The 24158-nt window shown below is 42.9% G+C and overlaps 1 protein-coding gene across 5 annotated transcripts in view; it reads left to right on the top strand.

Annotated features, from left to right (window-relative positions):
- Positions 1–24158, top strand: part of LOC142183210 (oocyte zinc finger protein XlCOF8.4-like) — a 106435-nt gene that overhangs the window by 23135 nt on the left and 59142 nt on the right. Inside the window, exons 1-7 of one of the 5 annotated variants that reach the window (XM_075258194.1) lie at positions 11–135; positions 1997–2137; positions 3314–3496; positions 7925–7994; positions 9013–9110; positions 10936–11044; positions 15528–16577. The exons of 2 other annotated variants lie outside the window; for them this stretch is intronic. In XM_075258194.1, the coding sequence (XP_075114295.1) occupies positions 2060–2137; positions 3314–3496; positions 7925–7994; positions 9013–9110; positions 10936–11044; positions 15528–16444 (1455 nt within the window). In that variant the 5' untranslated portion in view covers positions 11–135; positions 1997–2059 and the 3' untranslated portion in view covers positions 16445–16577. Of the gene's footprint in view, positions 1–10; positions 136–1996; positions 2138–3313; positions 3497–7924; positions 7995–9012; positions 9111–10935; positions 11045–15524; positions 16578–24158 lie in introns of those variants that run through there. 2 more of the 5 variants (XM_075258193.1, XM_075258184.1) reach the window with 2 other exon arrangements.

The following is a 24158-nucleotide window of genomic DNA, read 5'->3' as shown; positions in this document are numbered from 1 at the left end:
ATGTCAATGGTTTTTAATATTGTTGTATCAAAAAAGACTACAGTTCCCAGGATCCCTTTGCCTTCCACCGTCTCTTTTTCCTGCTGTAGGATCTTGTGTGCCCGAGCTGTGAGGCTGAGCTGTCTCCTCAGAGAGGTAATTACCATTGTACTCTTATTGTTGTACTTCTCTATGTGTTTGTTTATAGGACTGACACAATGTAATATATATATTTGTTTTATATTGTAATTCATAGAATTAGAACTGTACCACTACATAGAACTGTATGCCTGTATAAACTCTGTATCGTATTTCTCCACAAAATGTTACCACTTTAAGAACAGAGTCGATGACATCCGCCATAATGCCACCAGTATCGTAGTATTAGACTGCAGCTACATGGCGACTTTTGTCACATGACAATTGTAGCGATATGATGAGTTGCGACACTTTCTTCCTCCTTTTGCAAAATAAGAGTCTCAGGTACTAGCATTTCATGAATTGGAATAGAGGAGGCAGTCATGTAAGATTTCTAGTATTTTGAGTAAGTCTTTTATGACTGACTCCCTGCAGGGTTTTGTATACGATGAATTTAGGGTTTCTGGGCTAGTTCGGAAGTGGAATCACATGATCAGAATCCGCACCTGGCCCTTGGGCTGCACCACCTGATCCCTCCGCTTCCATGTTAACTGTTGCTTACCTGTATCATTGGGGTTGGCCAAAAACATCATTATATTAGTAAAGCCAGCCTCCATAGTACCAGTAGCTAGTAGCAAACCCAGGAGAGGAGGTGAAGCAACTCTGGGGCATGTGTTGGGTTCCAAATACGTGACCTGGGATCAGAATCAGTCTTGGTTCATCACATACAAAACCAAGGAGGAAGTAAGTGATGATAGACTCCCTGGAGAACGGAAAGGAAAAATGTCCTTTATAGGGTACATGTAGGGCCGGCTCCAGGTTTTGGCAAGCCCCTGGGTGACTCAGGATTTCATGGTAAGAGGCAGAATCAATTAAATCCAGTGAGTGCTGTGATTCATCTAGAACACATATCTGCTTTATCTTCTGTTTAAAACAATAACAAACAAGATGGAAGAAAGTTTCTCTCTTGTTTTTAACATTGCAGTGATTGGTAGTAGACGCAAACGGATGAAAATTTAGCTCCAAATTGAGCCGTGTGCGTGTACCCAGCAGATCCCTCTGACGTGCAATGGGGTCTGTTGAGTTTTATTAATTCATGCTTTTATACTGGACACTTGTTGTAATGTTTCCTCCTTACAACTGCAGACACACGCACTCACTGACAGCTACATGTCCCAGTGTAGAAGAAATGCACAGTGGACTGTCTTATAAAATTATAGCACTTACCTATTACGTATCTGCTGCCAGTCACATACCAGCTGTTACAGAAGCACTATACATCACTTGGAAAGCTTTAGGACACAGAAACAGCAAGTTTAACAAGGAAAGAGACTGATTTTAAAGGCTGTTTTGGCAATAAAACTGTTATTTTCAGTTCTCAACTGAGCAGTGGGTACACTTGAGCCTAATGGGCCTCGCCATCCGCCCTGGTACATGCACACATACAATCCATAGCAGATTACAGTTCCAGCCATGCTTAAATCTGCAGCAGGCCAATTGCTTCTGTGGAAAGCACATACATTTGCTGCAGACTTTCCTTATCCAATTCAATTTGCTGTGGAATACGCATGGTTCTACAGCAAAAAGTCCAAATATGTTTAAAGTAGCATAAAAGAGTATTATAAAGGAAAGGAGTTTAGAGATTTATATAATTATCTTGACTTTTGGATCATTGGGTTTAGCTTACTTTACTCCCATATAAACATGAGGGCTCAAATTTACAAATTCCACTGTGGAATTTGGTCAAGCTGAAAATTCAGCTTCAAATTCCTGAAACAGAATTTTTCAGCTTGTATAAATTTTGCTATGTCAATATACCCTTCTACATGTCTTGTAATTTATTACTTATATGGGAACGTTTACATTTGTTCTGAATTAGGTGACCAGCTCCAGCCTCTGAGATCGACCCCCAGCTTGATTTGCATTGATCAAACTGAAAGAGATGGACAGAGACAAGAAGGAAACAACTGAGAAGATACTAAGCCTCACTCTTGAGATCATCTACCTGCTGACTGGAGAGGTGATGGATTCTGGAAATGATGTCTTGTGATCTTACTCTAATACATATTAAACAGGTTATCTTTAAAAAAAAATAATCAGTGTGTTTAAATCTACTGCTGTGTGACTTGCTATAAGTAGAAGGCAGGACGCCTTGAGGAATCATACAGAGCTTGATAAAGTGCTGAACAGCACGAAACAGCTGTCGCTCTTCCTCACTGAGCGTGCCTCCTCCCGTGTATATGTTTTTACCTGGACATCTATAATAAAGTTTGGACTTTTTAATGCATAGGATGAGTGCTAAGTTTTTTCTATTTTTTCAATACTATCTTGGACTTTTTTCACTTAGAGCACCACCCTTATATAGTGTTTTTTATCGCCCATATCTAGGCTATTGCTCATCCAAGTAGTGCTATATATGCTATCTTTAAAAAATCGCTGGCCTATCCTTAAGATTGGCCATGAGTTTTAAGATCAGCAGGAATCTGAATGTCGGACTGTACTGTCAGGGTGGCATTCCTCAACACTCAGCAATGACACCGAGGTGTAAGTCCTCTGACAGATCAGTGATATAGGTACCAAAATTTACGTCACCAATCTCTCTGACACGGGGACAAATATCAGCAAAGCTGACGGTGTGCTGAATTCTGCGCATTGCCTGCTTTCCAGTGGTATATAACACGCACAATGTATAAAGGACATGAAAGGTCCTTTATAAGGGTTGGATACCCCTTTGAAATTGACATGATTCAAGGGGTGAGGAATTCTGGGAAGAAACTTATGCTAGTAATTATTGAAATGGAAGGATATGACATCACATTTTTTGACATTAAAACAAGGGAATGTAATAGGAAATTGTGTGTTTTAACATGGGATGATGTGAATGCATTCTTTTCCGTCAATCTGACCCCAGGCATAGAGAAACACCACTATACTCTGAGAAGATCGGTGGTGATAAAGAAAAAATCATGAATAGAATAGAACCTGTGCATTATACTTTCTAGACTTTGGTTGGTTCACTCTGCAAACTGTCTTGCCCAGCATGCAGTGGCTGCTATCGATGTCCAATGTCGGATTGGTAGGAAGACAGTTTGCATGCACATTCCATGAGAGTGGGTCTGAATAACCCTATAAGGTATAGGATGTTTAAACAACTTTTATAAATTGTACGCTGTGTATTCATGTTCACTGTGCATAGGATTATGTGGTGGTGAAGAAGAAATCTGGTGAGCATCTGACAACCAGCAGTGGACGTGTATCAGGGGGACTGCGTAAGATCCAGTACCCCATAATGAAGTCATCTCCTTTGATCACAAAAAGAAGCAATGAGCAAAAGATCCTGGAACTCACTAACAAAATCATTGAGCTGCTGACTGGAGAGGTAATGTTATACAGTAACCACAAGGTTGTATCATTGTGTGCGTTTGGACCCCAATTTTTATTTTTAACTTAAAATTTGGGGTAAACAATCTTTGTAATTTACTTACTATTAGTGTTGAGCGAATAGTATTCGAATCCTAGTTTCGAATACCTCGCTCTCATAGGAATGCATTGAAGCCAGCCGGCGCTTAACCCCTTTGCGATCGGCCGCTCCCATGCATTCCTATGGGAGAGGAGGTATTCGAATCTAGGATTCGAATACTATTCGCTCATCTCTACTTAGAATAATTTTCCCCCACAGGCTCCCCAATTGATGTTAATCATGTGCCCTATTTTCTTCTCTTCCATTTTCTGCACAGATCATTTGCCATATATCTAGCATGTGATATTAGTTGTCTGGTATCTACCACTTATGTATATTTAATCGTGCATACATTGGCTAATGCCGTGGTCAGCGTATGTGCAATATGTAGAATATGTGTATGTGATGAGACAAAGAAGCACAGTAATGCTAGGAGAATGGTAGTGTTTGGAGCTGATAAGAATACTGAGCAGTGGCTAAAGAACAGAGCAGGGCAGTTGCAGTACATTATTGTAAAGGAAGTTTAGGGCTTACAACTCGAACCCTGATATGCCCACAGACCAGAAGTGCAGAAGGGAACAAAATGGCACGTGCCTTGTGAATCAGTGCTGTAGAGTTATAGGTTGAACTTGATGGGCCTGTGTCTTATTAAATGTGTAACTATTTAACCTATGACCACAAATCTATGACTAATATAATTTTATTTTAATAGCTTTGGTTCTCCATGATGGGTTCTGATTTTTGAAAAACCCTTAAAATGGAGTCTACCATCCCCAAAATAGCTTCTAAGGTCCCGTTCACACGGAGTAAACTTGCACGTATTTTGGCAAAATACGCGTGTAAAAAATAAACGTGTAAAAAAAAACTCATCGATATTTGCCATGTTCCTTCTCCTCATCTCTCCCCTGTCTCTTTTAGCTGCTCTCTCTGGAGCTCAGTGTGTAACAAACTAGAATACATTAATGACTTATTCCTTAGTAAATCCCTCGGCCTGCTCGCACTTACTGAAACTTGGATCCAGCGGGCAGACACAGCCTCCCCTGCTGCTCTGTCTCATGGTGGCCCACAATTCTCACACACCTCTAGGCCTGACAACAGGCAGGGTGGTGGGATAGGCTTACTCCTGTCACCACAGTGCATTTTTCAGTCCATTCCCCCGGTCCCTTCACTCACATTTTCCTCATTTGAAGTCCATGCTATCAGACTTTTCCGCCCACTCTCCTTACGTGTTGCTGTGATCTACCGTCCACCTGGCTCACCCTACCAATTTTTGGACCACTTTGCCTCTTGGCTTCCCCACTTCTTATCCAGTGAAATTCCTACCCTTATTATGGGTGACTTTAACATCCCTATTGACACCCCTCACTCCCCAGCTGCCTCACAGTTTTTCTCATTAACCACTTCTCTTGGTCTCTCACAATGTTCTTCTTCTGCTACACATGTACATGGAAACACGATTGATCTTGTCTTCCATCGACTCCTCACAGTTTCTAAATTTTCTAACTCTTCTCTGCCGCTCTCTGATCATAACCTTCTGTCTCTCACCATCAGTGCCCTCTCCCCTTCACAAGATACCCCTACCCATCACACATATAGGAATTTGCGTACTATTGACACCAAGCACCTCTCAGATACTCTACAGTCCTCTCTGTCCCCCATCTCTTCAATCTCCTGTCCAAATCTGGCCACCAGTCACTATAATGAAACCCTTAAAAATGCATTGGATGAGGTTGCTCCCCCCTCCACTCGTAAAGTCCCACATAGGAGGCAGCAGCCCTGGCACACGCCACAGACACGATTTCTTCAGCGGTGCTCTAGGTGTGCCGAACGTCTCTGGAGAAAATCAAGCTCACCTGCAGACTTCCTCCACTTCAAGTTCATGCTTAAAACATATAGTTCTGCCCTTCACCTAGCCAAACAAGACTATTTCACCGCCCTCATCTCTTCTCTCTCCAGCAACCCTAAAAGGCTTTTTGAAACCTTTCACTCCTTACTCACATCCAAGGTGCAGACGCCATTCACAGACCTTAGTGCTGATGACCTGGCCACGTATTTCCTTGCTAAAATTGATAAGATCCGTCAGGAAATAACTGCCCAAGCCCCGGGTGGCATTAATTCCCACACCTACCATAGTACTGATACCCTCACCAATTGCACCTCAGACTGTCTATTCTCATCTTTTGAACCTGTTACAGAAGAGGAAGTCTCCCAGCTACTTTCTTCATCTCGCCCTACAACCTGCAGTAGTGACCCCTTCCCCTCACACCTTCTCCAGTCTCTGTCGCCTGCTGTCACCACTCACCTTACTAAAATATTTAATCTCTCTCTCTCTTCTGGAATCTTCCCATCCTCCTTAAAGCATGCTGTTATAACCCCGCTATTGAAAAAACCCTCCCTGGACCCGTCCTGTGCTGCTAACTATCGACCCATCTCTAACCTCCCCTTCATCTCTAAACTCTTGGAACGTCTGGTCTGTTCTCGTTTAATCCGCTATCTCTCTGCTAACTCTCTTCTTGACCCCTTACAATCTGGTTTCCGCGCTCTGCACTCTACTGAAACGGCTCTCACAAAAGTCTCCAATGATCTCCTGACGGCTAAATCCAATGGTGATTTCTCTCTTCTTATTCTTCTGGACCTCTCTGCAGCTTTTGACACTGTTGACCATCATCTCCTCCTCACTATGCTCCGCTCAGTCGGCCTCATGGACACTGCGCTCTCCTGGTTCTCATCTTATCTCTCAGACCGCACTTCCAGTGTATCATTTGCGGGCTCTGTTTCCTCCCCTCTTTCCCTTGCTGTTGGGGTTCCTCAGGGCTTGGTCCTAGGCCCCCTGCTTTTTTCTCTCTACACAGCCCCCATTGGACAAACCATCGCCAGATTTGGCTTCAGGTACCATCTTTATGCTGACGACACCCAATTATACACATCTTCCCGTGACATCACCCCTGCACTCATACAGAACACCAGTGACTGTCTCTCTGCTGTCTCTAATATCATGTCCTCGCTCTATCTGAAACTAAATCTCTCTAAGACTGAACTACTACTGTTTCCACCATCTAACAGATCTGTCCCTGATATATCCATTGCAGTCTCAGGCCTTACTATAACTCCTAGGCAGCAGGCCCGCTGCCTCGGGGTCATGTTTGACGCAGACCTTTCCTTCACCCCTCATATTGAATCACTCGCACGTTCATGTCACCTCCACCTCAAAAATATCTCCAGAATACGTCCTTTCCTTACCAGAGATACACTAAAGACACTTATTGACACTAAAAACACTTATTGTCTCTCTGATTCATTCTCGCCTTGACTACTGTAACTCCTTACTAATCGGTCTTCCCCTCACTAAACTCTCCCCTCTACAATCTATTCTGAATGCAGCGGCCAGGCTCATCTACCAGGCTAGACGCTACAGCGATGCCTCCGGTCTGTGCCAGTCGCTACATTGGCTGCCTATTCAATATAGAATAAAATATAAAGTTATCACTCTCATCCACAAGGCTCTCCATAATGCCGCACCTCCCTACATTTCTTCCCTCATCTCTGTCTACCGCCCAACCCGTGTTCTTCGCTCACTCAATGACCTAACACTTACATCCTCTATTATCAGAACCTCGCACGCTCGTATACAAGACTTCTCCCGAGCTGCACCACTTCTCTGGAATGCTCTACCCCAGACAATCAGATTAACTCCCAATTTCTACAGTTTCAAACGCAAACTAAAGACGCATCTTTTCAGACAGGCCTATCACAATTCCTAATGCAAACCCTTCCGTTCTTGATGCCTTTTCAGCCTAACATATTTGTCCATGCTCTATCCACATGTTAAAGGACACTACTAGTGACGGCCCATAAAGCTTTGTTTGTGTAATGACAGTAACCTCTATTACAAAATTGTCTGAACACTGTATAAGCAATGCCGCCCCTCCTACCTCTTGTGTCCCCTCTACCTCATAGATTGTAAGCTCTTGTGAGCAGGGCCCTCAGTCCCATTGTGTGAAATGAAGTTCTTTGTTTTGTATCTGAATTGTACAGCGCTGCGGAATATGTTGGCGCTATATAAATAAACTTTATTATTATTATTATTATTATTATTAAAAATAAGACTCCCATCGATTTCAATGACATTTTACATGTGTATTTCGACGTGTTTTTTTACACGTGTAAAAAAAATGTCATTGTAAGTCAATTACGTATTTTTTTACACATGTATTTTGCCAAAATACACGTGCGTTTACTCCGTGCGAAGGGGCCCTAAACCACTCATATGCCATTGTAGAGGCAGTTAGTGGCAGACTCTCTTTAAGGATAACACATGAGAATTTCATTGTTTTCATCTCCACTTAGGACTCTGAAGAAGAAAATGATCTGGACAAGAAAGTGTTAAGAAGGAATAAATGGACCCTCAAATCACCAGGTTAGAGAAGCTTTTCATTGACTGGCAAAAGGAGTGACACTTAGGGTGCATGCACACGATGTAACGCTGCACTGATTCTTACACGATAACTCGTGTAAGGATCAGTGCAGCAAAATAGAATCCCATTGACTTCAATGGGTTCCATTTAGTGCGTGTAACACATTGAAATCAATGGGTTAAAAGCCTCCCATTGATTTCAACGTGTTACGCGCGCTAAACGGAACCCTTTGAAGTCAATGGGATTCTGTTTTGCAGCGCTGATCCTTACATGAGTTTTCGTGCACGAATCAGTGCTGCGTTACATCATGTGCATGCACCCTTAGGCTCCCTGCAGACGACCGTGGCTATGGTCAGTGTGCTATCCCTGTATTTCACGGATAGCACACTGACCCATTCTTTTCTATGGGCCCGTACACATTACCGTGAATTTCATGGTCCCGTGTGTGAACCGACAGTCCGGGCTGCAAAATACAGTATATAACCGGTCCTGTTCCTGTCTTATTTTGCGGCATGTGCTTCCGTGGCTTTTATTTATTTATTTAATGAAATGCAGAAAATGAGTAATTTTAAAAGGAAGGGGAACAGAGAGACCAGTCAGACAGGTGACCAAAAAGGGCCGAAATGGACATCAAACATGTCAAACATTGCAGAGCAATCCACCAGCTCCTAACTTTAGAGATGCCCCACTGCCAAAAGACTGTGTGCTCACTATGAAGATTACCGCCATACTAATGGAAGCAATGGAAGCCGTGTGCCATGCTGATCCAAGATGACAACTGCTGCCTCCTCTACTGTGTAGATGCAAGGCATCTGATCCAGCTGCCTTTTCTACTGTGCCAGCACTGAACACCTTAAGGGCATGCACAGTAAAGAACACATCACTACCATTACACTAATACCGTAGAAAGTACCCATGTTTAATGTGCGTGAGATTGAGAGTCGCTTACATTCACCTATGATTTGATAATCACAAAGTAATCGTTGTGCATGTTTTTTTTTTTTTTTTTTTTTAATACAGATGGATCCAGTAAAAGAAATACACCAGAAAAATGTCTGAGTTACCTGTATTCACGGGATCTCTCCGAGGAAAGTCATATTGCCACACAAAACGATCAGGTATATACTATGCTGAAATACATTTGTGTCGACCGCCTTAAGAATTATGTAGATGCTTTTCTGTATGTTTTGTGTATGGCTTTTTTATTTGATGTGCCCTTTATGAGTTGTCTGACATTTTGCTTTCTCCTTTCCCAATGATATGTTTTTCTTCCTGTTTGTTCCTTGCTTCTTCCTTTTGCTTTGAGATTCCTGTCTCTGTGTCCTAGTGCTACATTTGTTCATATTCATGCACTATAAAACATAAACATTATACAGCTGCATATACATAGCTAATATTTATGATATATAAGAGTCTCCTCTTTCATATGACACAAAAAGCAAGCCTGTATGTTTTATATCGCATGAGACGTAACTGTTTGAAGTGACGCTCGTCTACCCTAATTTTCTCTACATTTTACATACTCCATACAGAGTAGCATTCAGTGAGCGGCAGGATTCGCTCTCAGTACAGAAACAGTGAAATAGTGAAAAAATGCAGGTTTTCACAGACAGGATCCAAAATTTATTAATAAAGTATATTACAGAATGTATTAATGATACAAATACTGCCAGAAACCAAGTTGTCTGAATGTTTAGTTACGCTTTCCATAGAGTGAGAGTGTACATGTGCGGGTATTACTCCTCTCATACTTTCCTCACAGTAAAAGTAAAGTAGAACCAAATTTGGGTGATGCACAGGACATGATTTTTCTCCTCTCTCTGTCCTTTTTCCAGGGTGGTTGGAGTGGGTGAGTTATTATTATTCTATCCAATATGCTATAGAGCAGGATAGTGCCCACAATCCAAAATGCCCCAATGACATGGGCGTAGCATAAAGGAAGATGGCATACCACCCTTAAAATATGTCTGTCTTCTACTGGAGCATTATTATATTAGAGCAGGGATCGGGAACCTTTTTGGCTGAGAGAGCCATGAACGCCACATATTTTAAAATGTAATTCCGTCAGACCCAGAGTATAATAATCGGAGACCATGGGGAGATAAAAACATAAAAAACACTGTTACTTACCTCTTCCTGGCTCCGCTGCACTCTCCGCCGCTGTCGGCCATCTTCGATGACGTCTGGGACGTCATGTGACTGGGGGGCTTGCGTCGTGACACATATGGACGCAGGCCCCGGTCATGTGACATCTGGGACATCATGCAAGTAGGCCTGATGCCTGCCCGAAGAGGTAAGTAACACTGGTTTTTTTATGTTCCCTTACCTCTCCTGGGCCTCTGATCATTATACTCAGGGGTCCGAAAAGACACCCGAGTATAATAGTGCTTGTGGGGTCCCTGCCCCTGGGGCCCATCAAAAGAGTCACATCTGGCTCGCGAGCCATAGGTTCCCGACCCCTGTATTAGAGCCTGGGTCCACCAAAGGATCTTCTCGCACTCTGGTAGACCAGTCCAAATAAAGGTTTTTGGTCAAAGATTCAGTATAACCAATATTTCCTTGATTCACAGTTCTTGCCATGCTGGCCTACCCAGTAATTGACGGCTATTTCTATATGCAGTCATACAGACAAAGCTGCGGGCCACTGAATAGGACCACCCACTGGACTCTCAAGCTGAGACTGAGCAGAGTTTAAATGAGTCCATTATTAAATGTGCTGAATCTAGAAAACGTCACCCATTTTTGCATAAGTGAAGGTTGCACTAACATATTTGGCTTTTTCCACATTCTGTTTTATGAACCAGCTATTACCCTTTTACGTTTCAATTCACATTAAACATTGTCCAAGGGGTTGAACTGCACTAAGATGTAATTTATCTTTCAGTATAGACTGACATAATTCACTTAACACTCTGACACAAGTATTTTTTTATGACTATTTAGGGCAATGACTTTATCGTGGTTAAAGTGGAAGATGTATGTGAAGATGAAGAAATGTATGGAAGAGATATTCAGATGTGCAGGGACGACTTCCCCACATATATCAACCAAGGTAATTGTAACAACAAAATAATGTATAATCTGCCACATAGTCTCTGGTGTCTCTTATAGATGTCAAAACTGTGATTTTTAAAGGGAATCTAAGACGTATTTCATTTTTATTATGAGATTTAAAGGGAGCCTGTCACCAAGGTGATGCATATTAAATCGGCAACGCAGCTTTTCTACATCTGTTTATCAGATCCCTTAAATTAATGCAAACAGATCACCATCCATTTACATAGAGCTCAATGTTAAAAAATTGATCTTTTATTTTCGGACAGAAACAAAAACAAAGTAAGTTATACTCTTGTGTCTGTCCAAAAACCCTAAAAAACACTAATAATTTCTTCTTTTTTTAACATTGATCACTATGTAAACTGGCTGTCTGTTTGTAATATCCTTTAAGTGGGTCGGCTAAAGGGATGTAAAAATTGTCATCTGAATGGAGCCTAAGGGTGCATTCACACAGTGCTGAATTTGGTGTGGAATCCGCATCAATGCTTAATCTGACGTGAATTCCACACCAAATTCAGCACCATTTTCCTCCGTATGAATGCACCCTTAGGGGTGGTTCACACGGAGTAAACTGGCATGTATTTTGGCGTTTAATTTTACACGTGTAAAATAAAACTCCCATTGACTTCAATGACATTTTACACGTGTATTTTGACGTGTATTTTGACATGTATTTTGGCGTGTTTTTTTTACACGTTTAAAAAAATGTCATTGAAGTCAATGGTTGTCTTATTTTACACGTGTAAAATTACACGCCAAAATACACACCAGTTCACCTGAATCTAACTTTTCCCCCCATTAAAATTTCTGCCTCTTTTTTAAAGATATTAATTTATTTTACAATATGCAAATGAGCAGTCTGGAGCACGAGGGTGTCCACTTTGCTCCAGACTATTGCTCTCAACATTTTTCTAATGCGCCCTCCTTTACCTACGTTTCCTTGAGTGACAGGGACAGGCAGGATTTTAACATAGCTCCCTGGCCCTATCATTCAAAGAAGGGAGTGAGGAACCAGGGCGTATTAACGCATCATGGAGTATAGCAGGTTGAAGCAACTGAGCCTCCCTCGCTCTCCAGATTGTTCATTTGCATATTGTGGAATAAATATATATCTCTGCAAAAGAGCCACAAATTTCCACGGGGGAAAAAAGCATTATATTCAGATGAGCCTGACCTATCTGTGTTGCTGGCTTAATATGCTTAAAATAAAGAAAGCAGGACAAGCAACCCAAAATAGACAAAAAAAGGAAAAGGGATACAAGATATTGACAGACTCTCTTTTAAAGAGGTTGAGGATGGGAAACCCCAAAAAGGAAGGTACCGCTGGTCCAGTGAAGAGGTCTTTATTGAAGTAGAATAAACTGTACAGTTTTCAGGACAATCATTTTACAAATGTACATGATATACTGTTGTGTCCATCAAATCACATATTTATAGTAAAAAACAAACAAACAAAAACAGTGACTCCGCTTCCTAGGTCAGCATGGCAGTGTCAAAGGTCACGATTGTGCTATAAAGCATCAGAGCCTATACATAAATATAAAAGTGCTGGATGAAGTGTCCCACAGAAAACAAAAAAAAAACACAGGTCAATAATACAATTTAGTAACATACAAATGCGCACACGTGAGTACAAGGGAAACCATGTACTTATGTGTGCACATGCGCTAATAGGAGAAACGGTCGCTCTGTGACGAGCTGCCACTAACTTCCATATAGAGTGCATGTGCACTGCAGAGGACCGACCACTCTGTAGCGAGCGGCAGCTGTGCACATGTGCTAGTAGGAGAAGCGGCCGCTCCATGACTGTTTACTAGTAAAGTGCGAGTGTGCACTGGTGGGAAGTTGCACAGCTTGGTGTTTCCTAGCGGATCAGGGACACCAGAAATAAGTAATGCTTTTTTTTTATTGCAGATTTTGGATTTAGGAGTGGATTGAGAAGAAGGTAGAAATATAAGTACTTCTTATATAGTTCCATTCCTTTTGCAGACCTTCATGAACCTAAATATATTTAAGTTTGTAGAAATTAAAAAGTTAAAACTTTTGTTTGCAAAACTGAATAAAAGAAATTTGGCAGCATTTTAAAGTTTTCTCTAACTACTTAATAGTGAGAGTCTTTCAGCTTGATACAAGAATACATGCAAGAACTTTACATTATCTGACATTGTCAGGAATTCAAACGTGATTTCCTTAGTGTGTATTCACACTGAATGTGTCTTTTTTGTTTGTTTTTTTACATGATGCTTTTTTTGTGTGGACCTGGAAACTTCAATTTAAAGAAACGCATTGCATTTTTTCCACCTTCCATTGATTTCATTGGGTTTTCAAGGCGGAATGTTGCTTTTATTTTTTCTATAGCTGAAAAAATCAGGCCGGGTTCACACAGGGTTTTTTGGTCCAGTTTTTGGTCCAGTCATGCACTCCACTCCAGATTAGGCCCAACGAAGGCGATTTGGCCTGAAAAATGAGCACGTCGCTTCTTTTTTCCGGGAGCCGGAACAAACAGCTCCCGAAAGAAAGAACTGAATGGCCCCCATTGATTTCAATGGGAGCCGACTTTTTGGTCAGGATTTTGAGGCGGATACGGCCTCAAAATCCTGACCAAAAAACCCCATGTGAACTTACCCTCAGAGGAAAAAATCTGCTACTGACTTCCATTGAAATTAATGGGAGGTATGTTCCTGCAAAAAAACTCTGTGTGAACATACTCTTAAAGGCCGGGTTCACACGGAGTTACGTGCCGCGAGATTTGGCACGTAGACGCCGCGTGACCCTTTGCGTGCCGTACACGCTCCCATTCATTTCAATGGGAGCGTATGCGCCGCGCTAGTTTGCGGCCGTGCATTTATTCATTCATTGAAATGAATGGGAGCGTGTACGGCACGCAAAGGGTCACGCGGCGTCTACGTGCCAAATCTCGCGGCACGTAACTCCGTGTGAACCCGGCCTTAGGGTAAGTTCACACGGGGTTTTTTGGATCGGAACTTGAGACAGAGGCCGCCTCAGGTTCCGATCCAAGAACCGGGTAGCCGCGACTGAAAACCGGTGCACTGCTCTGGCATCCAGCCGTGCACTCTGCTCCGGATTAGGCCCAATGAATGGGCCTAGTCTGGAGGGGGGGTGTTTTCAGGCAGATGTCGCGAGGCGACTCACCCTGAAGAATGAGCATCTCGCTTCTTTTTTCTGGGAACCGGAAGAAACGGCTCCTGGAAAAAATACCTGAATACAGCCTCAAAACCCTGACCAAAAAACTCTGTGTGAACTTACTCTTACTGTGGCAGCATAATCTTCTTGTGCATATAGTGATGCGTGTCTGATAACCTGTCCACAAAAAAAAAAAAAAAAATCATGGCTGGGTTTCTATCAACTCCTAAACCATAGAGTTCCTACATTCATGGTCATATCCATTGGAAATTGATCAAGACAAAAGACTGTCACCACTAAGATAAGGTTGAAGACGGTGCAACATTTTTTTACTTATAGTTTCAAATAATTTTTACTTTTGTTTCCTGAGAAAACCCTTTCAGTATGTGGAATGTTTTTACACCATCTCCATCAGTCCCATAGACTCTGAATGAAGCGGCAGCGCTCATGATCAACATTCAATTCAAACAGGGTACAGAGGACGCCCCTTCTTGGGACTGGTAAAAGCTAGGAAGTCCTAGCTATTAAACACCCACCCGAACGGACTACTGAACACATTGGCAAACTGTGTCCAGTGAAAGCACATGGAGCCCATAGACTCTAATGGGGTCCATGTGCTTTCCGCGCAGTGTCCGTACGGAACATTTGGACGGAAAAGTACTTCATGATCTACTTTCATGTCCGTGTGACTCATGCAGACAGTGCACAAAAAGCACCCGGACCCCATTATAGTCTATGGGCTCCATGTGCTTTCACTGCACACCACTTGCCAATGCGTTCAATAGTCTGTTCGGGGGGTGCCCATATGGACTCCCCCCCCCCCCCCCCCAATGGATTACCGAATGCAGATGTGAACCAGGGGTTAGGCTGAGGCCCCACATTGCGGAAATGCAGCTTTTTTTTGTTTCACACTTTGCTGTAGTTTTTTGAGCCAAGGCCAGAAGTGGATTAAGCGGGAGGATAGTATTACTGTTTCCTTTATGTTTCCCATTCCTTTTGAAGCCATTATTTGGCTCTAGCTCAAAAAAACGCAGCAATGTGGGGCCTGAACCTAAGGCTAAGGCCCGAAGTTGCGGAAACGCTGCTTTTTTTGTTGCAGATTTTGTTGCCTTTTTTGAGCCAAAGCCAAGAATGGCTATAAAAGGAATGGGAACTATATAGGAAGTTCTTATACCTCTACCTTCTGCTCAATCCACTCCTGGCTTTGGCTCAAAAAACTGCAACAACAAAAAAAAAAGCTGCGTTCCAGCAATGCGAGGCCTGAACCTAAATCAGTCTTTTAGTAAGAAATGCCATGCCTTTGACATTTTCATGTATTTCATTTTCATCAGAAGAACATAGCAACAGAAATACCTCAGTCAAACGCCTGACCTTACCTCAAGATTGCGCCATAGAAGACAACATCATTGAAGATTCCTTAGAAGAAAGTGATCCGCATATACATTCAGTACCTCACAGTGAAGAACTTCCATCAGATCCGGCGATGTATGGAGAATGGCTCACAAATAACCTAGATATTGTTACACACAGTACATCTCATAGAGGCGGCAAAATATTCCCCTGTGTTCTGTGTGACAAATGTTTTACTCGCAAGTCAAGTTTAGTAAGACACCAAAGAATCCATACAGGCGAAAAGCCGTATTCGTGTTCTGAGTGCCGCAAAAGCTTCACGCGTAAAACTACACTTGTAGAACACCAGAAAATTCACACCAGCGACCATCAGCTGACCAGCTCTGATCAAGAGAAAAGCCTTGGAGAGAAACCTGATCTGGAGACAAATCAGGCCGAGCAAACTGATGATCAACAATTTCCCTGTTTAGATTGTGGGAAGATCTTTACGCAAAAATCCCATCTGGTAAAACACCAGAGAATACACAGTAACGAAAAGCCTTTCTCATGTTTAGAGTGTGGGAAGTCTTTTATCCAGAGGTCAGTTCTTCTCGTGCACCAAAGGAGCCACACGGGGGAGAAACCCTATTCCTGCTCCGATTGCGGAAAACGTTTCACTCAGAAATCGGATCTCGTAGTCCATCGAAGAATCCACACAGGGGAGAAGCCGTTTTCCTGTTCTGAATGTGGCAAAAGTTTCACGCAGAAGTCCACTCTGGTCATACATCAGAGAATCCACAGAGGGGAGAAACCATTTGCATGTTCTGAGTGTGGTAGACGTTTTACACAAAAATCTACTCTTGTTACACACCAGAAAGTCCACACACCCCTGAAACTATTATTTGCCTTGCAACAGTCGTGAGTTTTATGGTGTTTTTTCCTTACTGTGGACATTTGGATTATGTTATAATTTGTTCGTATACTGATGTGTTGCATGTTCTGCGTGTTTGTATTGTAGCTTTTTACATTGATTGAAAACAAAAAGAACAATCAGATATTTTGGTTATATTTGTATTTTATGTTAAATCCGTTGTCCAGAACTTGGAACAAACTCAGGGGTGGTTATAAAACATAAGAAAAAAAACACGCCTATCCTCAATGCTCTATTGTCCAGTCTTGGTACCCCTTCCCATCCATGTTGGAACTTGCCATAGTGGAAGTGGAGAGGTTTACATACCCCCTGAGGAACCATTGATGTATGTGTATGACGTCACCAGTGATCTCTGATCGGTCCCTGTGATCATGTGAGCCTTTCCACTTCTAACATGGCAAAGTGGATCTACACTGGTCATAGTACTTACAGAACTATGTTGCTTTACCCTTGTTTTTAACTTTTAGAAATTCTCTAGTGACTGGTACAGTGCATAGGGACTGGCACGGGGCAGATGTGGTGCCTATTTACAAAAAGGGGTCTAAGACGTCCCCAGGTAATTACAGATTGGTGAGTTTAGAGAGGACCTTTCATGTTCTCGGGCGTATGCGGTTTTATATACCGCTAGAAAGCCAACAGTGCACTGAATTCAGCGCACTGTCGCTTTCCTGTTATGTTCCGAAGGCTCTTGATACCGGTACAGTACAGTACAGAGCTATGGACAGTACTGTCAGGATCGGCGTTCCTCCCAGCCCAGCTAGAATTTCAGGAACGCCCTTCTGACAGTGAAGAGCTATTGGTAACGGCAACGATAACTCTTGCCCCAGGGCACATAATGGGAAAAGGGCACTGTTGGCATGCTAGTGATATATAAAAGCGCATGGGCCCGAGAACATGAAAAGTTCTCTTTAACATCCAACTGTTTGAGGGGTTCTTAAGCAACTATATACAGAGTGGAAGCTTTGGTTGTAATATTCCACAACTTTGCAAAGGAGTTTGACACTGTCCATCATAGATGTTCAATGGGTAAAATCGGGTCCATTGGCTTTGAAAATATAGTTTGTAATCGGATTGAAAACTGTTTAAAAGATCATATCCAGAGAGTTGTGGTCAATGACTGCAGCTCAGACTGGTTCTCTGTTACAAGCGGTGTATCCCAAGGGTCAGTGCTGTGTCCCGTGTAATAAGTGGTGTACCCCAGGGGTCAGTGCTGGGTCCTGTGTAATAAGTGGTGTACCCCAGGGGTCAGTGCTGGGTTCTGTGTTACAAGCGGTGTACCCCAGGGGTCAGTGCTGGGTCCTGTGTAATAAGTGGTGTACCCCAGGGGTCAGTGCTGGGTTCTCTGTTACAAGCGGTGTTCCCCAGGGATCAGTGCTGGGTCCTGTGTAATAAGTGGTGTACTCCAAGGGTCAGTGCTAGTTCCACTGTTATGTAACTTAATTAATAATGATATAAAAGGTTTAATCTCTAGAATTGGCAAGGCTTCTTGACTGTAAAGACTGAATCTGTGGAATAGCCTACCCAGGAGTTGGTCACAGCAGCAACAGCTTCAAAAGGATTAGGTACCTTTTTTAGAGCAAAATAACATTGATGGTTATGGAAATGTAAAGAATGTTATGTTATGCCTTTTGCCTTCGCCTGATTGAACTTGATGGACATCTGTCTTTTTTTCATCTGTACTAACTATTTTCCTATGTTACCTTTTTCCTGGCCGCTCCTGAGTTTGCTGATCCCACTGTTACATTAAGGAGACATGGGAGATTTTGTTTTTTATTGCACAGTGTTCCAGGATGAAACATCATAGTCATCTGGTGGTCTCGGTTTTCTGCTGAGACTAAAAGAACTATAGAGATAAACTAATAAGGGAATAATGAACTTGAATTGAAGTAAAGGGGCACTTACATACCCATTAGACTAAAGCTGATGAGAATGTACATTTTCTTCCATTGAAACTTAGCCTGACCATGGTCCTGGGTTTTTCCCCAAGAAAAAGTTGAATGTGTATGGAATTTTCATCTGTCCACAAATGATTTTTGTCAGTGTTTTCAGAACCTTCCCAGATTGTTCATCCTTCGCCCTGTGTCATTCATCAGGTTGAACCACTATAATAGCCAATATGGACAAACATGTTCATGACTGTGTTTGCATGGTGTAATGGCGGCTCAATTGTTTCAGCCACCCTCAATCTGCTTCATAGATAACTCTGATGATAGCATTTGGTATTGAAAACAAAAATTCATGGGTCCCCCAGTCCCAGAAAGTGAACAAATTCTGTCTGAACAGAGAACTACTGATGTGCAAGTAAAACAGACAGACATGAAGCACCATGAAGACTAAACCTTGTGATATAAGAGATATGGCCAGAGTATAAGTTACAGAATTCTTTACATATTGTTTCAGTTGGTTGTTTTTGTTTTTTTTTCGAGATCCAGAATGAGATTCCAGGCACTTACTGTACATGGTGCACAGTCCGCCATCTTCCCGGGCATATGTGTTATGTATATTACTTTGTACTGTTACTTTCGTGCACCAAATACCTCATTTGCATAAAACGTCAAACTTGTTTTACTCCAAATATACTTGTAGTCGCCCCCACTGATCTGTAAATGATCCCCTCTCCTATGGATACGGAATAACCAAGTTTGAGGGTAAACCCCTTTAAGTAAGATAGGTGATGTGACAGAAGTGAATGGATCAACTCTCACTGTATGGTGTGGTGCAGGCATGAGATGAGAGGGGTCTAAGTGACAAGAGCAGTGCTTTAGGTAGCTGAAGACCCCGCCCCCAGTGCACCAACTGCCTCAGACTTCAAAGCGCTATCACTCAAAATCTACAAAAGTGATATATGGCAAAGGTTTGTGTTTATTACTGTAATGTGCACTGTTACATGGCGCTAGCTGCTGGGGCAGGTGAAATCTTTCGTCATGGTTACATTTCATTACCTGAGTTGTTAATGGGTTTTCCAACATCTGATTTAGTTATGTGTCAGGCTTGGTATAAATGTCTTACAAATGTAGGAATGGCAGCTGAGACCCCCAGAAATCTCAACAAAAAGCTTCCCTTCTATATTGTCCACGCATCGGTGCATTTTATATTGAAATAAATGGGAACTATGGAGTCAGCTATCAACATGATACAGTAATGGGATTTTAAAGGGATGTTCCAAGCCTTTAGAAAATACAATAAAAGTTTTTGCGTTCATCTCATTCACACGGGGCAAGAAGAGGCAGAATTTGGCGCTGAATCCTCCTCAAAATCCGCCCCCTCACAATAGAGGTCTATGTAGACCGCTAGCTCTCTATTTTGATCCAGCAGCAGCAGCGTCCGCCTTGCAGCAGCATCCTCTGGTCTAGGCCCATTTATTTGGGCCTACTCTGGGGCGGGAAGCTGCGACAATCGCAGCAGGCGCATTTTGGTCCTATTCTGACGTGGCTTCCCGCGTCAATATCAGGACCAAAATACGCTGTCCTGTGCCCCGTGTGAACGGGGCCTAACAAACCCAGCAGGCATGTTTACTCATAAATCTCCCCACCAATCCCAATAATAGATTCTGTCACCCACATATGAATGTGTGTGTTGGCATTCCATTCATTTCTTATGGGACTCCAAGAGATGGCGCTCGGCTATCTTTGGCAGTCGATAGAAAATTAACGTATCAGCCATGTGCACATATGGGAGGCTGGAACATGTTCTCGGGATCAGATAGGATTCTGCGGATAGGTCATAACCAGCTTTGGTAATACAAACCCTTTAAGTGATCTATTGTACTGCATTTTAAATTATTTGCACGCATTTTCTAAAAATTGGAAATCCCTTTAAAAGGTTGATTTTCAGAACTTCCATCCATTTCATGAAGGTGGGAGGGGATAAGCATGGAATCCATGTCTTCTTTGAGAAGGATGAGCAGCATCCTGGAATCAATGTAAATCCTTAACCCTTTCTAGCTTGTCTGGTTGGTTTGTCATAAATAATCTCGAAATAAAGTCTCTTCCAGTTTTAGAACAATAAATACAGATGGATTTATTCGCCGTGGACAGGATTATCCGATTTCCCTTATAATTTGTGAAGTTTGCATTTTGTCATATCTGGGATATTTATGTTTTTTCTATTCTGTTAAGTGCTGTACCTTTTTATGATAAAGCTAAAACAAGTTTAATAACTTCTACATTGGTTCTTGTTTTCCTAAAATTACTCCACCGTTTGGCAGGCTTAGGGGTGGGCTACACAGGACAGACATGATATTAACATGGGATGGATTTATTAACTTCACATTGACAGGAAAAGATTTTTTGTGTTATAAGATGTGGTACAAAAACCTACGTGTTTCAGGAGTGACCATCCTCACTCATGGTAAGGGAGGTCACTCCTGAAATGCGTAGGTTTTTGCACCACAGTTTATGGACCTACTGATGTTTTAATCTGTCATTTGCTGCTGGTGCCTCTGGAGTCCCACAAACTTCAAGGTGTAGGATCCTACAGAAGCTGAAGTTGTGCATAAACCTACTATTCAGCCACCCCTAAAGAGTGCTCGCAAGCACAAATGATTGCAGAGGGCCCAAAGATACATATATACTAATGTCCTGAATGGTCTGTAGATAGCCACCATGTTCCAACAAGGCACTGTCAGCAAGGAGGCGGCAGAGTTATACTCTGGTTTGGAATCATGGGGAGAGCTGTAGCCCCCTTTAAAGTCCCTGAAGGAGTAAAAATGACCTCTGTAAAGTTTATAGGTTTTCGGACTGTCCACTTTCCTCCAAAGAAACAAGTCATGCCTTCCACAGCAAAATCATGTTCATGCAGGGGTGTAACATGAGGGGGTGCAGTCACACCAGGGCCCAGGAGCCTTAGGGGGCCCATAAGCACTGACTCAGTACTGAGATTGCAGCTTTCATCTGGCTCAAACCAAGGAAACCCACAGATTAACCTAACCAAACTAAGGGGGATTAGGATTAAACTTCTTAGCACCTGTAACCATCACTATCAAGAATTCGCTATAGGGATAAGTACAAAAGATTGCATCGGGGCCACAAGACTTTAGTTACACCACTGTCTTCATGCATGACAATGCACCATCTCATACAGCAAGGAATACCTCTGAGTCATTGGCTGCGATGGGCATGGAAGAAGAGAAACTCATGGCGTATAGCCTTTGGAGTATTTTCAAGCAAAAGATCTATGAGGGTGAGAGACGCTTCACATCAGAATAGCAGCTCTGGGAGGTTATTCTGATATTATGCAAAGCTCAAGCAGAGAATATACAAAAACTCACAAGTTCAATGGATGCAAGAATTGTATGTACTAAACTAAAAGAGGTCACTGCCATTCTGCAATACCAATTATATCAAAGGGTCAAAGGAACATAAATGTCAGGACCCAAAGCTTCCCAGTAACACATGGTCCTAAGCATCACAATGGCTGTCAGAAACCTCTCGTCATTCCCCAGATAAGTGGTCCAGTCCTGACACTTCTATGCCTAGTACAGTTTTATTTGGTGGTTGACAGAGGTCAGCCTGGGCGCTCTAATAGATCTACAGCCCCATGCAGCAGCAGATAGCCTTAGGGTCCATTCACACGGTGTATTTTGGCGCTAATTCTGGCGCAGAATCCACGTAAGAATCAACATGGAAAAAAGCCTCCCATTGACTTCAGGGCGTAGAAAAGCTGTCACATCTCTTATCAGTAGAGGATGCATTAATGGCTCAGTGTTATCTGTAGAGGCGTTATCTTCTATTGTAATTCTGTGATGTGAATGAGGTGACTGCTGCAAAGACGACTCTATAGAATTGCCAAGTGTCAGTCTGGCTTAGTGGCCAAAGTAAAAATTGCAGGATTTAGGTTTAGAAAAAAAAAAAAAAAATTGGAGAAATAAAAAAAATAAAATTTTAAATTTGTATCCTTACTAGAGATGAGCGAACACTGTTCGGATCAGCCGTTCCAAACAGCACGCTCCCATAGAAATGAATGGAAGCACCTGGCACGTACACTTTGCCGGCGGCCGGTCGCCGTGCCAGGTGCTTCCATTCATTTCTATGGGAGCGTGCTGTTCGGAACGACTGATCCGAACTGTGTTCGCTCATCTCTAATCCTTACGCATTGTGAGAAACCTTTTGGTTCTTTAGCGGATTTCTTGATATCTTTTCAGATCTAGAAAGAAAGTCTAGGAAATATTCTGTAATTATCCTCTGATGCCAGTCATACACATAAGCCCTCGTTGACATCAGCATTTGGATTCCGTCATGGGGAGTCGCATGGGGACCCCCCCCCCCAAACAGAATACCAAACGCAAGTGCAAAGCGCTGTGCTGTAAAAGCGCACGGACCCCAACGACTATAATGGGGTCTGTGTGCTTACCGGCTGATCTCTATAGGGATCGTGCGGACAGGTATGTAGTTCACCATCTACTTTCCTGTCCGCATGATTTGTGCAGGCAGAGTGCGCCAAGCACACAGACCCCATTATAGTCTATGGGGTCCATGTGCTTTCACTGCACAGCGCTTGCAATTGCGTTTGTATTCCGTTCAGGTTGTCTCCATACAGACTCTCCCCAGACAGAATACAAAAGCAGACGTGAACAGGGCATAAGATGAAAGTTGGACAAACTCATTTTCGTGCTTGGGCCGGATTTTGACGCAGCGGCTGCCTCAGAATCCGGTCCAAAAAACGGCTAGCCACGACTGGATATCACAGCAATCCGCTCCGGATTAGGCCCAAATAAATGGGCCTGGGAGGGAGGTTTTGCGCCGCAGAATCCACGGCAAGAAAGGGCAGCTCGCTTCTTTTTTCCGCGAGCGGCAAAAAAATGCTAGCAGAAAAAAGAAGTGAACGGCTCCCACTGATGTCAATGGGAGGCTTTTTTTGGAGAGGGGATTCTGATGTGGATTCCGCGTCAAAATCCAGCCCAAAAAACCCAGTGTGAACTTACCCTAAGAGTCAGCCAGGTGGTGCATGCAGAAAGAGAAAGAATCAGCTGAGGTCACACATAGGTTTTTGGTCAGGATTTTGAGGCCGAATTCGCCTCAAAATACTGACCAAAAAGATGGCTCCCATTAAAATCAATGCTTTGAGGCTATGGCTAATCTCTGAGGCCCGGTTCACACGGGGTTTTTTGGTCTGGAAACTGAGGCAGAGGCATTGCAGCGGCATCCAGTAACACACTTGGCTCTGGATTTGGCCCAATGAATGGGCCTAGTCGGGAGTGTCTTCAGGCGGATTCGCATGTCACTTATTTTTTTGCGGGAGCCGGACCAAACTGTTCCCAGAAAAAAACTGACCGGCTCCCGCAAAAAAATAAGTGACATGCGAATCCGCCTGAAGACACTCCCTCCTCCCGACTAGGCCCATTCATTGAGCCTAATCCGGAGCCGAGTGTGCTACTGGATGCCGGTGCAATGCCTCTGCCTCAGTTTCCAGACCAAAAAACCCCATGTGAACCGGGCCTCAGAGATTAGCCATAGCCTCAAAGCAGAGGGCACTGTATTCCGGCAGATGTGATGGCCAGGAGAAACAAGTTGTTGGCAGTTATGGACCACCAGCAATACACTCCTGACTCACCCCTGTAGACAAATGTCACAGAAAGAAATGACTGGCCATGTTAAATGTAAGCAAGCCCAACCTTTTGTTTTACTGGGACACACACTTATTGCCCTTTCTGAATAGTAATAAACAGGCATGGTGGAGTCAGAAAAGTTACCTTTCAGTCAACTTA

This window comes from Leptodactylus fuscus, chromosome 10, assembly GCF_031893055.1.
Source record: "Leptodactylus fuscus isolate aLepFus1 chromosome 10, aLepFus1.hap2, whole genome shotgun sequence".
NCBI classification, from domain to species: Eukaryota; Metazoa; Chordata; class Amphibia; order Anura; family Leptodactylidae; genus Leptodactylus; species Leptodactylus fuscus.
This window is presented reverse-complemented; position numbering and strand designations above follow the sequence as displayed.